At 51.3% G+C, this 14,365-nt stretch overlaps 2 protein-coding genes and 1 long non-coding RNA gene across 4 annotated transcripts in view; 2 read left to right on the forward strand and 1 right to left on the reverse strand.

Annotated features, from left to right (window-relative positions):
• The window catches only part of LOC144055417 (tau-tubulin kinase 1-like), a 20,337-nt gene extending 7,220 nt beyond the window's left edge, over positions 1-13,117 (forward strand). Inside the window, exons 3-16 of one of the 2 annotated variants that reach the window (XM_077571358.1) lie at positions 1,214-1,361; positions 1,500-1,573; positions 1,633-1,773; positions 1,862-1,966; positions 3,259-3,324; positions 3,390-3,482; positions 4,712-4,837; positions 5,484-5,638; positions 5,715-5,922; positions 5,986-6,149; positions 6,686-7,029; positions 7,098-7,279; positions 11,133-12,460; positions 12,560-13,117. In XM_077571358.1, the coding sequence (XP_077427484.1) occupies positions 1,214-1,361; positions 1,500-1,573; positions 1,633-1,773; positions 1,862-1,966; positions 3,259-3,324; positions 3,390-3,482; positions 4,712-4,837; positions 5,484-5,638; positions 5,715-5,922; positions 5,986-6,149; positions 6,686-7,029; positions 7,098-7,279; positions 11,133-12,460; positions 12,560-12,944 (3,519 nt within the window). In that variant the 3' untranslated portion in view covers positions 12,945-13,117. Of the gene's footprint in view, positions 1-1,213; positions 1,362-1,499; positions 1,574-1,632; positions 1,774-1,861; positions 1,967-2,008; positions 2,527-3,258; positions 3,325-3,389; positions 3,483-4,711; positions 4,838-5,483; positions 5,639-5,714; positions 5,923-5,985; positions 6,150-6,685; positions 7,030-7,097; positions 7,280-11,132; positions 12,461-12,559 lie in introns of those variants that run through there. The other variant, XM_077571359.1, reaches the window with a different exon arrangement.
• Positions 885-14,183, reverse strand: LOC144055427 (uncharacterized). The gene is made up of 2 exons (XR_013294876.1): positions 13,921-14,183; positions 885-1,771 (listed from the first exon to the last, which is right to left on the reverse strand). It is a non-coding gene; the product is annotated as an uncharacterized LOC144055427 (long non-coding RNA).
• On the forward strand, positions 7,290-10,627 carry LOC144055425 (uncharacterized). Its single transcript, XM_077571376.1, has 2 exons — positions 7,290-8,007; positions 8,380-10,627. The coding sequence occupies exons 1-2, from the start codon at positions 7,819-7,821 to the stop codon at positions 8,692-8,694; spliced, it is 504 nt and encodes a 167-aa protein (XP_077427502.1). The 5' UTR covers positions 7,290-7,818; the 3' UTR covers positions 8,695-10,627.
• Positions 14,184-14,365: the final 182 nt, after the last annotated feature.

Below are 14,365 nucleotides of genomic sequence, written 5' to 3' on the forward strand. Positions count from 1 at the left end.
GGTGGACAGCATGTCCTGCTTTGAAGACGCCCTTTTTCCTTAGAACCCAATATTCGATTTGGCATCTTTTCTTGAACTTATAAGTATTGAATAAAAAAGATAAAAGTTTCTGCCTGTAAACATCATCAAGCATATCATTTCTGCATGTATTTAAGGCAAGTTGTAAAATGTCTGAAGAGAAAGAAATCGAAAACAGGATCAGTCGTGCTGTTTCTACTGTGTCAAATGTTCTCCAATTTTCATACTGTGGCGAAACGCTTGTTGGGAGGAGCAATATGGCGGCCTCGCGACTTCAGAAGTCTTGGCCATTTCGCTCGGCTATTCGCGATACCAGCGATTGTGGATTCCATCCGATTGTGGATTCCATCCGATTGTGGATTCCATCCGATTCCAAGTCATACTGGGATATTGGAAGTGTTTTGTTTGTTTATTTGAAATACGCAAAACTGGAAAAAAAGACATCTTTATATGTGTGACCAATTTGGTTGCAACGTTTAGTTCTTTTCACACTTTAAAAACCGTTGGGTGAAAAGAAACCCAATTATGGCTCAAAAATGGACCGATCCACCATTTTTTATGGGTCAATTTGAGCCAACTTTCTGGGCTGTTTTATACAAAATGATGCCATTTTTGGACCCAAGCAAAAGTTCTGGCCAATTTCTATGAGTTGTTTGACTCTGAAAGAGCCGTTTCGTGACTCCAAGTAGAGGATGGCTCCATTTTGGACCCAATTTCTTTTCGAGTGCATAATTGATCGTAGATGTTTTTTGTTTTTTTTTCAGTTAAGTGGTGAACCGCATTTAAACCCGTTTCTGTAACTAATTTGCGTTCCTTCATTCAAAAACGGGATTTGGTTTCAAATCGATACGATCCACAACTGCGGCACAAACAAACACGTTTGATCAGGATTCGGGATTCGGTGTGGAAACAAAATGGTCGCACATGCGACTGACAGCTATTTTCATCATTGATGATTTTTCTTTCCCTTTAAGAAATGAATCGTATTTAAAGCCGTTTTTATTTTACGTTTCCATTCCTGATTGACAATAATTCAAATGTGAGTCGTGCCTAACTTGACTTTTTCCCACCAGAGCAACTTCCGGTGGTCTCGCATACTTGCAACTTGCGACTCAAAAAAAGAATTGGCGCCCATGCAAGCAATCGCTCAAAAAGCACGAGCGGCCATTTTGGGTGCCGCTGTTTTGTGTCGCAGCTGAAGAAGATCGGCGGCGGCGGTTTCGGCGAGATCTACGAGGCGCTGGACCTGCTGACCCGGGAGAACGTGGCCCTCAAGGTGGAGTCGGCCCAGCAGCCCAAACAGGTCCTCAAGATGGAAGTGGCCGTGCTGAAGAAACTGCAGGGTGAGTGGACGGCGCCGGGTGGAGGGCGGCGCCGGGTGGAGGGCGGCGCCGGGTGGAGGGCGGCGCCGGGTGGGTGGACGGCGCCGGGTGGGGGCGGCCAGTAGAAACCGCAACCTTGCTTTCTGCGTGCGTGCGCAGGTAAAAACCACGTGTGCAAGTTCATCGGCTGCGGCAGGAACGACAAGTTCAACTACGTGGTGATGCAGCTTCAGGTGAGCGCTTTTCGACTTGGAGTTCCCGCACCCGCGCTGACGCTTGTCGCCGCCGTCAGGGTCGCAACCTGGCCGACCTGCGGCGCAGTCAGCCTCGAGGGACCTTCACCATGAGCACCACGCTCAGGCTGGGCAAGCAGATCCTGGAGTCCATCGAGGCCATCCACTCGGTCGGATTCCTCCACCGGGACATCAAACCTGTAAAACCAAATCTCAAAACCTCAAAATCTCAAAATCTCACACACTCGCAACTTGAGAGTTTTCCCGCGTGTGCGTCTTGTGTCGCAGTCCAACTTTGCGATGGGTCGCCTGCCGTCCACCTACAGGAAGTGCTACATGCTGGACTTCGGTCTGGCCCGCCAGTACACCAACACCACCGGCGAGGTCCGGCCGGTAAGACGCGTCCCGCCCGCCCCTCCCTCACCTGCTGTGCTAGCATGCGTCTTCATTAGCACGTTAGCCTGCGCTTGGTTAGCATTCTGCCTATTAGCCTGCTTATTCATCCGCTTTGAGTCCTGTTGTGGTCCGTTTCACTTTCGTTCCCGTTGACTTGCCGGGCCACTCGTGTTCTTCTTCCGGTCTGCTTTCGGCCCGCTTGGACTTCACTTGGACTTCACTTTGCAGTCGCTTTCTCATCCAATTCCAAACCACTTTGACGACTTTTCTCATGCACACTTCCAGTCCTGACACTACGCAGCACTTCTTAGAATTCACATTTACTTCTGATTTGGCTCCTTTTTTTTTCTTGCCTCATTTTCCCCCTTTGGACTTCTTCTTATTATAGTTGCTGTTATCATTATTGTTATTATCGTCATCATTAGTGTCCTTTTTTTTGGAATTTTTGTTGTGCTTGTTGTGTTGAGTTTTTTTGTTTTTGTTTTTCTTCCAGTTGCTTCCTTTGGACTTATGATTTTGCCGTGCATGCCTTCATCCTCACCGTGGTTACCAGGAATGTGAGTGGTTTCCATAGCAACAGAGGGCGGGGCCACATCTGCATCACAGGTCCCCGTTAGACGTTGCACATTTGCTCGCCGCCGAGACGCCGCCCGTTTCTTCCGGTCACGACACCGTCTAGCTGAACAGTTCCCTCGCTAACGTCATGCTAACGATTAGCATCAACATTTCAACAGAGAAATACACAAAATCAGACACACTCGTGGACACCCGCAATTTATCGTGTGAATCGGTGAATGATTGACACTCACTACATGAAAAAAAAAATAATAATAATTAAAGTTTTTTTTCTCTCCCCCCCCACCCCAAAAAATGTGCAAATATGCGTGAGATCTGGAACCAAACACTGGAAATAACATGGGACCTTTTCTCACCCAAAATCAGCGATTGGTTGAATTTGCCAAAACTTCTGCAAATAATTGACCACCGTTATAAATTGCCATGAAGAAAACAAATGTTGGAAAAGAACACAAACGATCGGTATCGGGAACAAAACGAAGGGCGATGACAAGACTGAAGCTTCTTGCTTTTGTGTCTGTGCTGCCCCCCGGTGGCCAAGGCAGGCACAGGGCACGAAGCGCGGCACACTCAATTGTAGCAGCAAACGATGTCGCACAAACCGTTTGCCGTTCACGGGCCGCGACGCGAACGCTCCGTCGTTGGCGTCCGCTCGCCGCCGCCCATGTCACTCACGCTTCCTGCGGCGGTGCCCGCGCTTGTTTGTGTTCCAGCCGAGGACGGTGGCGGGTTTCCGAGGGACGGTCCGCTACGCTTCGGTCAACGCTCACAAAAACAAGGTGAGGATTTAGCGCTAAGGGGAAGATGGGTCGCCTGACGTGTCGCTGTGACCGTGTGTCCGCAGGAGATGGGTCGCCACGACGACCTGTGGTCGCTCTTCTACATGTTGGTGGAGTTTGCTGTGGGCCAGTTGCCTTGGAGAAAGATCAAAGACAAGGTGAGGTAGCGCTCAAAGACGCTTCCGTTTTCATTCTTGCGCTCCCGTTCCACTGGGGTCCACTTGGGTCCACTTGGTTCCACTTGGTTCCACTGGGTTCCACTGGGGTCCACTTGGGTCCACTTGGTTCCACTTGGGTCCACTTGGTTCCACTTGGTTCCACTGGGTTCCACTGGGGTCCACTTGGTTCCACTTGGGTCCACTTGGGTCCACTTGCGCTCGACTGCCGGGCCCCTTCATGCTTCCGCATCTCATCCCGTTCCTCCCCACCACACTCGATTCCACTTCTGGTCGCCTTCTTGTTCACGTCCAACTCACGCCGACTTCACTTGTGCTTGACGCCACCTCGAGTTCCTTTCTTCTTCTTTCCTCCCATTTCAATCCACTTGCAGTCATTTCTAATACAAGTCTGCTTTTTCTCCCCACCTGGAGTTGACTTCTGATCCACTTTTGGTTCCCTTCCACTTCACTTCTATTCCACCTTCAGTCACTTGTATTCTATTTGTACTTCATGTCTACACCACTTTTAGTCCACTTCACAAAATCCACTTGTACTTCACTTTTATTCCACTTGTCGTACCGTTCTTGTTGACTCTCTCTTCCCTTCTCCTTCATTTCGCTCACTTCTACAAGACCACATCTTTACTTGTAGTTCCACCTCTAGTCCACTTGGACTTCACTTCTACACCACTTTTAGTCCACTTGTAGTTCACATACGCACCTCTAGTTGTTCCACTTCATTTGAGTCCACCTTTGTTCACTTCTACTTGACTTCCAGCCTGCATCTACTTGTAGTTGACTCCACGTTTCCTTCACTAGCACCACTTAAGTCGAAGTAGTTCCCAAAGTCAGCTTGTAGATTCCATTTGTACTGCGACGTGCTTGACTCGTACTCCACATCTAGTTCTTCTTCACTATTCCACTTGTTCCGCTCTTACCGACATATGCTTCAGCTCTGGTTCACTTCACTTGTGTTTGACTTCGTGCCCAGTTTGAGTTCAGTCGCAGTCCACTTTGACTCCACTTTGACTCCACTTTGACTCCACTTTGACTCCACTTTGAATCAAGTTGTGATCCGAGTTGACTTTGGAGTCGGGTTTCAGTTGATCCGTTGTAGGCACGTAGTCCAGTTGCAGTCGATGTTGCTGCAGTCTCTTTATTGGCCGCTGGATGTGGATTTGGTTTTTCTTTTGACGGGTCGTTGTGTTTTTGTTGTGGTTTTTGTTTAGGAGCAAGTGGGTCAGATCAAAGAGCGCTACGACCACCGCATGCTGCTGAAACACATGCCGTCCGAGTTCAACGTCTTCCTGGACCACGTCCTCGCCCTCGACTACTACACCAAACCTGACTACCAGGTAAGCGGGCCGTTGATCGGCTGAATCCACGCGTGACCGCCGCAGCCAATCACAGTCAAGCTTCTTATAGAAAATGACTCGAACCGAGCATTTTTCCGCGAACCAATTCAGATGAAAACAAACGATAGTTTGAAAAAAACTCAATTAGAAATGAACTCCATCTCCATTTGAGGTCTCGAACAGTAAGTGAAAGCCTCGTTAGCCTCGTTAGCGTTTTGTCAACTGTTTTCATACGCGAGCTTTTAACATTTTTAACAAATGTTTGCATTTGATTTGACTTCCACGTGACTTCCTGTTGAAATCAGGTCTGAGTATTACATAGAAAAAAAGGGGGTGAGTTGAGCTCATCAGTTGCCAGGCAGAAGTGAGAGACCGGACAGTATAGCTAAAAAAAAAAATGTTTTTAAGTACTATTTGTGTGGGTACGAGACGCATTTTGTCTGAAAATTCTGCAAATGATAAAGAGGACAATTAATAAGTCGCGTTTTTCTAGGATAGTCAAACGTGCCTGCTGTGCTTCGCGAGCAGGCCCGCAATGAATCCTAAAGGCAGAATCAAATCACAGTCATAACAAGTGCAATGAAATGGAAGGTCAACCGACAGAATCCAAACCGGAAATCTCGCATGTGGCGTGCGCGCTCGCCAGCTGCTGATGTCGGTGTTCGAGAACAGCATGAAGGAGCGAATCATCACGGAGAACGAGCCTTTCGATTGGGAGAAGGCAGGAAGTGATGTCACCATGTCCACCAGCGCCTCCACCCAACCGCAGCACAACACGCGGCCCACCGCCGCCATGGTTGGGTAAGCAGAGCTGCGGTCCACAATCCGTGAGCGTGCGTGCGTGCGTGTTTTTGACCCGGGGCGGTGCTTTGCGCAGGGCCATCGTGACGCCGGTGCCCGGAGACCCGCAGCGCGAGAACACGGACGACGTCCTCCAGGACGAGCACCTGAGCGACCAGGAGAACGCGCCGCCCCCGCCGCCGCCGCCGGGTCGCACCCCCGGAGAATCGCTAGTCCAACACGCCGGCGAGGCCTGGGAGGACACCGACTTCAACCGCAACAGACTCAGGATCAGCTTGAACAAGGTCTGCTCGGAACAGATGCTAAGCTAGCCTAACATCTGGCGCTAATCAGTATTGTGTCCGTAGGAGGAGGAGGCGGGGCATGCCGCCTCTCCAGTGTCACCGGTTCGCGGTGGCGCTCCCGATTCGCCGACGGGTCAGGGCCGGTCCTTAAGATACCGCCGAGTTAACAGTCCCGAGTCGGAACGTCTGTCCGGCGCAGAGGGACGCGCGGACGCCTATGGCCAGAGGTGACGGGAAACTACGCTGCTAATGCTAACTTCCTCAGTGGCCAAAGCTAACTTCCTTAGCAATGGCCCCTGAAACGAACACACTATGCTTAGCTTTAGGACGTTAGCTTGGCCACTCAGCAAGTTAACTTCCTTAACAACAAAAGCTAACTTCCTTAGCATCCAAAGCTAAAGTCCTTTGCAACAGAAGCTAACTTAGCGACCATAGCTGATCTCCTAAGCAACAAGACCTTGACACAAACACACTACACTTAGCTTCAGGAATTTAGCTTGGCCACTAAGCAAATTCACTTCCTTAGCAGCTAAAGTTAACTTCCTGAGTGGCAGAAGCTAACTTCCTTAGCATCCAAAGCTAATGTCCTTTGCAGCAGAAGCTAACTTAGCGGCCATAGCTATTCTCCTGAGACCTTAACACAAAGACCACAATTAGCTTTCGGAATTGAGTTTAGCCAAGCAAGAAAGTTCACTTGTTTGGCGTCCAAGCTAACTTCCGCAAGCTAACTTCCGCAAGCTAACTTCCGCAAGCTGCGTTTCAGGTCTCGTATGGACATGCTGGGCTCTCCTTCGCGGCACGTGTACTCGTCGCAGCCGGCGCAGATGCTGTCGGTGGACCCGGGTTGCCGTGGCGACCGGCAGGCCAGCGGCAGACAGGAAGTGTCGGCGGCGTCGGCGGACCAGGAGGCGCACAGCAATGCTTTCATCCGTTCCGTGCCGCTGGCCGAGGAAGAGGACTTCGACAGCAAGGAGTGGGTGATCATTGACAAGGAGGCGGAGCTTCGAGACTTCCACCCCACCACGTCGGGCACCACCGACGAGGAGCCTGAGGAGTTGCGGCCCCTGGAGGAGCAGGACGAGCGCAGGAAGATCCGGGCGGCGGCAGGTGAGTGTCCCCTGTCGCCGCCCGCCACCTGCGTGTGCGCTCGCGTTAATTGTCTTGTGTTGGCGCAGGTGCGGATCTGGTGGTCCGCCCGAAGACGCACGGCCGCGGAATGCTAACGCTAGCGGAGGAGGAGGAGGCGTCCCGGAGGAGTTTCGGCGCCGGCGGAAGCCCCGCCCACTCGCCGTGTCACTCGCTGCCGTCAGGACGCCCTCGACGCAGAGAGTCGGAACCCAACGGACCGCAGCGGCCGGTAAGACGCTCTGGTGGCCAATCATGAGCGAGCTTTGATGGCGCGGGTTAGCTTTGATGCTACTTCCACTTCGCTCAGTCCATTTTGACTTCACTTAGTCCACTTGTAGTCCAACATGACTTCTTCATGTCTCGTTCAAATGTAACCCAATCCTAGTTCGAGTTCAGTTCACGTAGTACGCGTCTACGTCACCTCTAGTCCAGTAATCCACTTCTAGGTTCAATTCGAATTCACTAATTTGGTTCACTTGGAGTACAAATGAGGCCCAGTCCTGGTTTGGTACTTATTCAGTTCTACAGTAGTCCACTTGCGGTTCCTTGTATCTCACAGGGAGTTTGTCGTATCACACACGAGGTTGAGGAGCCGCCATCAAAGATCTCCGCACGTTGTGAAGGTTCTCAGCGGGCCTTCAAGTCGTTGACGTGTCAGCAAGACTTCCCATTGGCTGCCTTTCAAAATAAAATCCAACTTTAACCTCTTCCCACGTGCTTGTGACCAGTTGAAGATGTTCGCGAGTAACACGCCGGTCAACTCTTGACATGTTGGCTGCCGGCGAGTGCGCGCGACGGTTCAGTCCACTTCTAACACACGCACGCACGCACACACGCGCGGACAAAAGGCCGGCGAGGTGTGAAGAGCACAAATGTTTTGGAGGCCGCCGTCTGTGGAGTTCGATCAGCCGTCAGGACGAGTCGAGGAGGGACGAAAAAAAGCAAAAGGTTTTGCGGGTAAGCGGACTTAAGGATAAATAGTCTTCCTCCTCCTCCTCCTCTTCCTCATCCTCCTCGTCCTGTCCTCTCCTGGTCCGTCTCACTCGTCATCGACGTCGTCATCGACGTCGTCATCGACGTCGTCTTCTCCGTCAAGCTAACGATAGAGACAGGCTCCGCCCCCCTCGTCACCCTCAACCAATCAGCCGAAAGGCTTCCAATCAGCTGCGTCCTGCCTGATTGGCTCAGGGAGGGGAAGGGGAGGAGCCGAGGACAGGAAGCCACGTCACGGCGTGTATTGGATTTGAAAAAAAAAAAAAAAAAAAACACAAACCAAAAGGCTTCCGCCGGCTAACCTCCTCCCCCTCTCTGTGATTGGTCTGTTTGCAGCCGGACGAGGACCGCCCCCAGCCGCGGCCCAATCAGCTGAGGCGCTTGGCCTCCTACGTCTTCTCCTCGTCCACGCTGGAGACGGAGCACTACCCCCACGGGGGGGGCGCCGCCTTCATCCAGAGGAGCCGCTCGGCCGAGAGCAGCCCCGCCCACGCCGCCGCCGCCGCCGGGTGGAGGCGGCGGCACGGCGGCGTGGCAGCGGCGGGGGGCGGCGGCGCGCTACCCGCCCGCGCCAGACACTCGGTGCTCAACGTGTCGCGCTCGCAGCTGCAGCACATGCTCGCTAAACTCATCAGCAAGAACAGCAGCTGAAACCAAATCACACGCACGCACGCGCACACACACACACGCACACACACACACACACGCACACACACAGCGTGACAGAAGCCGATGCTGACGATGCAATAAACGAGTTGCGCCAACGTGTTGCACAAGCTCAACTCTCAGACAGGAAGTCCCTGTGAGGAACAGGAAGTGGACTTGTTGGAGTCTTCCCGTTTTTGTTTTTTTCACTGAACACGCCAGAACGGTGGCCGAAGAGTGACAAAAAACAAAACGCACACAATTCCCGCACATATGCAAAGAGGACAGAAAGGACAAACTCAAACTTTACGTTTATTTTACACGTCTTTGCTGCTTTGTAGCGAAAACATTCGTCTTTATTTTTAACCTTTTGTTTTTTTCCATCTTTTTTTTTTCAACATTCCTGCTTCAGTCAGGACTGACGTGTGAGCGTGTGGCTGCTAGCGTGACTGTATACTTTGTGGTTAGATGGTAGCTAATGCTAATGCTAGCGTCTCATTATTAGTGTTCGTGAGAACGAGTGTGTGAGTGTGTGTGTGTTTGGTTTGTCAGTTTGTCACTGCTGCACTTTATCGCCGTCGTCATCCGCACGGACGCAATAATGCTACACCGTTAGCTTAGCATGTCACACGACTGTTCGAGCTCCTCGCCATTCAGTGACTGGAAATGGGCGGGGCTTTGGAATATCACAAACGTGTTTTTTCCCCCACATCTTTAAGGGCTAAACTGGGTGAATATGCACCACTTCCTTTTTGCGTTTGCGCCGCTTCACGTTGCTAATGTAGAATGTAAAAGCTAAGTTAGGCTAGCTGCTAACTTTATGTTGCGCGCGCAGGCCCACGCTCAACATGGCAGAGGAGGCGGAGTCAACTGACGCTAGGACGTTGCTAGCTCGCTGCTAACGCTCCAAAGTGCTGCTACTCACGTCGGCGTGTCCTGTTTGGTTGTTTTGTCGACGAGCTTCGAAAACCTTCCACTGTTAGCGTGGTCAACGTTAGCCACGACTTGCAAAGCGCGTTCAGTCGTTAAATGTGATCACAAAAAGTACTGAAAAGGTTCCTCAAGTGCAGGTGCAAATGAGCTGATCCGAGCGAGCGTGAGTGCTGCGTGCGACATTTTTACCTCATAAATGCCATCATTTCAATTGAGCCAATTAATAATCTGCTTGTTTTTGTTTTTGTTTGCTTCATTCTTTGGGGCTAACAGGGTGATGAGGTGCAAGCAATGTGTGTTTTTGTGCTACGTTAACCCAAAAACAAGAAGGAAGTTAAAAGGTTAAGTTGTTAGCTAAGTAGCTAGCCATGTTGCTAGCTATCTCTATGTCACTGACAGTTAGGCTAACATTCATTAGCTAAGCACTGTAACCAATTGTTTTTCCATTTGGACGTTACCAAGCTGACGTAGCATTAAAATATATTATATTATATTATATCATATTTTATATATATATATATATATATATATATATATATATATATATATGTTGACCTTGTAACTTTTGATACAATCTTAACAATATTTGTCACTTTTCATTAGCTTATGCAAGAAAAAGCCTCGCCTCCTCTTTTTCAAGCTACGCTAGGCTAAAATAGTTGAATGTCTTTTTTTGTTTGCAATAAAATGTAAGAACACAGAAGAATTTGTTTTTTTCTACCAAAGTGAAGCATGAACTTTTGTACACGCCCACACGCGTATTTACGAGCATTGTAGAAAGCAATTAACCTCTCCTAGCATGCAAACGAGTGTATCGTGTACATAAGTATGTAGATAAACGCGTACGTACAGAAGACGCGTGGAAGGCAAAACCTTGATGAAGAAGACTGCGATGCATTTTCGTGCCTTTTTTATTGCTGTGTGAAGTCATCAGACAATCCTGACCAGCTTGTGTACCAACGGAATCACATTAAAAAACAAAAAGATTTTGGTGGGGGGAAATGAATTGTCTTCTTGTGTCTTTATTTGTGGTCCAATGCAGACATTTTGCTTTGGCGCCGAATTTCCATCTGAAGACAGTCCAGCAGTACCTTGACTTATGTTGAAGAGCTCTGCGAAGGTTTTTTTGAAATCCAAATCCTCAATGTAAACACTCGTGGAGGAGGCGTTACCTGTAGGCCCCGCCTCCTTAAAGCCACACACCACAAATACTACAGTACGTGTGGTTTTTGGTTTAGCTACACTAAAACTAAAACTAAAAAACTTTCTGTATTTATTATATTTTCATGTTTATGTACAGCAGCGAGATTTTTATTGTTTAAAAAGGTCGGAAAATTTGTGGTGGTTTTTGGTTCTTGATCTGGGACAAAATGGTCTCAAGTCGCAAGTGAAGCTAGCGCTGTATTGCAGTCCATCCGTGTTTCAAAAGCGCTAACACCGCTCAGGGTCACCAAGAGCCGACCCCGGCTGACGTTGGCCAAAGTGCTAACGCGGTTGTGTTTGCCTTTCAGGCGCCATCGCCCCCCTTGCTGATCGGCCTCTGTGCCGGCGCCGCCTCGCCGCCGTCCCCCGACTACCGCACCAAAGCTGACAGTGACGAGCGTGAACACTTCCACATCCTGCCCAAGCTGCAGGCCAAGCGCGGCGACTTCCTGACGGTGATGCTGACAGGAACTCTACCGCAGCGCCGCACCTTTGCCGCCAACGACGACGACGCCCCGCCGGAACTCGCCGGCCCCAAAGACGACGACGTGACCAAGAGCGAGTCCAACAGCGAGGCAAGTCCCAAGAGCTCTGAGCGCAGCCAGGACGCCGCCCCCTCCACGCTCATGGCCGAGGACCAGCGGGGCGCCAAAGAGCACCCTTCTGAGGCTGACCCTGACTTGGAGGACGCCTCTAAGACCTTGGTCCTCTTCTCCCCGGGTGACACTCGCAAGTCCCCCTCTGGAGACCATGCGCTGGAGGCTGAGTTGTCCACACCTTCTGGACCAAACCCCTGCCAAGAACGCGTCCTTGTCGGAGAGGCCATCCACACGGAACCCTCGGAGACGGGCCGCCTGTCCCCCGCTCTCAGAGTGGACATGCGGCCGTCCACCCCAATTGCGCCAGCGTCGCCCCCCTTTACCAAAGTGGAGCGCACATTTGTCCACATTGCTGAGACGTCCCACCTGAACGTCATGTCTTCCAACGGGCACTCGGCCAGAGAGATGGACCGCTATGTCCAGGAGGGCCCAGGTTCCGGACCGCTAGTAGAGGATGCTTTGGACAAGAACCGTCCAACTGACAACAGCCCTTTGGAACCAGTCCCAGAAGCTGTTTCACCGGAACCTAAAGACCCTCCGGACCAGAAGTCATCCAATGAGGAAGCCTCTCAGATCCACAAAAAATCTGAACCTCTGGTGGAAATCAAGTCCAGAATCAGGAGCAGAATTCCCGTTCTGATCTCAGAGGAAGACTCTGAGCCGTCGTCCTCGCTTTCGGCTCGGGCTCGCCTTGAGCGCCCCGCCAGACAGTTGGACTTGGACTTGGCCCGGGTGCTGGTGCAGAGGCAACAGGGTCGCTGGATGCGGAGACGGGTCTGGTCCGGGACCTCGTCCTCACTGTCTTCAGGAGACGGTGAGTGTCACAAGGCTTCGGAAACCTTGTCTGCCGCTGGATCGGAGGAGGACACACACACCTCGGACGAGTTAAAGAGGAACGCCGGGGTCCTGCTGGCAGACCAACAGGACCGGGTTGGGTCCAAAAGCCGAATCCCCAGGCCCGTCACGCCAGTTAGAAGACAGCCTGGGAAAATGGCCGCCGTGCCGTCTCCTCTTGCGTCTTCACTGTCGTCTTCCAGGTTGATTCTTGTTCTTTGCCTTCCACCAAAACATTTTGCACAAGTAGTGCCTCAAAAAAAGGAAACTGACTTGTCTTCGTTGTGCTTGTCTGTCCACAGGAAGGCAAAGAGTCAACGAAGGTCGGTAGCCGTCCCGTCCAGATCATCGTCTTTGTGCCCCCGTCCGGTCACCGCCTTCGTCCAGTCCGGTAGTCCTCGTGCGCCCCTGCGAGTTCTCTTGGGGACCCGCCGCAGCCTTAGCTCTGCCCACTGCAGGACCGACAGCCCGTCCCCTCAGAGGGCGGCGCCCTCCAGACCTTCGCTGCCCGTGAGAGCCCCGACCGTCCCTGTGCTGCCGCCCAGGAATCGGGCGGCCATGCGGCGCAGCGCCTCGCAAGAGGCCGCCGCCGTGTCGCCGCCGGGTCCTGCCGCCCCCGCCAAGTGGTCCCGGCCCAAAGTGGCAATGAAGGCAAACTCCAGGGAGAAGGCCCCGCCCGCTAGATAATACAAAGAACTCTTATTTCCTGTCTTGTTCGCGGACTTCCTGCGAGTCCGGCACCCGTGGACTCTGGTTGTTGGTCCGGACGCTGACTCGGCATGCTTCAATCCTCATGAATGCTGTAAATAATCATTGTCATATTCATCTCATCATAAATCAATCAATTTACCTTCAGCAGCCTTCAGACTACGGCCGTTTTCTTCCCGCTTGTTACGCAAAAACAAACAAACACGCGCAAACCAAATGACAAACTAGACAAGACATCTTCCGCAGTCTGTCAATACAGTATGTTGTTGACTGGCGACCAGTCCTCTTGTTTGTCTAAATGTGGCTTGACGTTGACGGCGACCAGTCTGTAGTTTGTCTACAGCAGGGATGCGCAACTGCTGGACTGGACACGCTCTGAATGGCGAGCGACCCCTCCATTGATCCCCGCAAAATCTTTGAAATCCATCAAATTCTTTTCATATCAATCTTCTTGGGGGTTTTCTCGGTGGAAACAGATCATATACAGTATTGGGTTTAGTGGTTTTTTGTACAATTGTTTGGCTTCACAAAAAAAAAAGTTTTTAACAATACATTTCAAAGGGTGGCAATTCTAGGCGGATTTTTCCGGCCCACAAATCACCCGCCAGGTCCACGCTGTAGTTTAAAGGTGGAATATCATCAATCAATACCAGATGGCAGAGCGGGTCTTTAACTGCACAATACTGCCACGAAGGTCGGCTGAATGTTTTGTTTGTGGCGGATTTGAAGAAATAAACCGAACATGAATAATCACAAAATGATTTCTTGCACAAACACTGAAAGTCAAGTCAAAAAAACTGATCAGCAACTCAAAGCTGATGTACTTAACGAAAGTTAAACACCAGGCAGTTGATCGGGCGCTCGCTCAGTAAATGACATCGGGGGGGGGGGGGGGGGGGGGGTTGTCGTTAAATGACATCGCCGGGGGGGGGGGGGGGGGGTTGGTCCAACTTACCAACCGCGTCCGTCTCGACAAGTGTTCGTCTTCTTCTTGTCTCCCGCCACTCTCGCGGGCTTTCCGACAATAAAACATCGTCCTTTGTGATGATCTTCCTCGCGTTGCGAGCTCTGAAGACGCGCCACATCTGAAGCGCCACAAAAGAAAAAACCGAACGAACAACCGATACCGGCAGCGTCGTCCTCCGTGGCTTCCGTGTTTTGGTCATGTGTTGTTTCCCGCGCTCGACTGTCGCGTCGCATCCGGCTACGCGCTCGCTACTTCCGCCCAGCGTTCCGGATGCACGTTGGAGGTGGAGACGCAAGCGCGTGCGTGGTTTGGGCGGTGCCGTGCGTGGCTCCAGTGGAAATACGCTGTAAACGTGCCCTGACGTTGACTGGCGACCAATCCACTATTTGTCTATATGTGGTGTGCCATTTTCCATTGACTGGCGACCAATCCA

The sequence above is a fragment of the Vanacampus margaritifer genome, chromosome 7 (assembly GCF_051991255.1).
Source record: "Vanacampus margaritifer isolate UIUO_Vmar chromosome 7, RoL_Vmar_1.0, whole genome shotgun sequence".
Taxonomy (NCBI): domain Eukaryota; kingdom Metazoa; phylum Chordata; class Actinopteri; order Syngnathiformes; family Syngnathidae; genus Vanacampus; species Vanacampus margaritifer.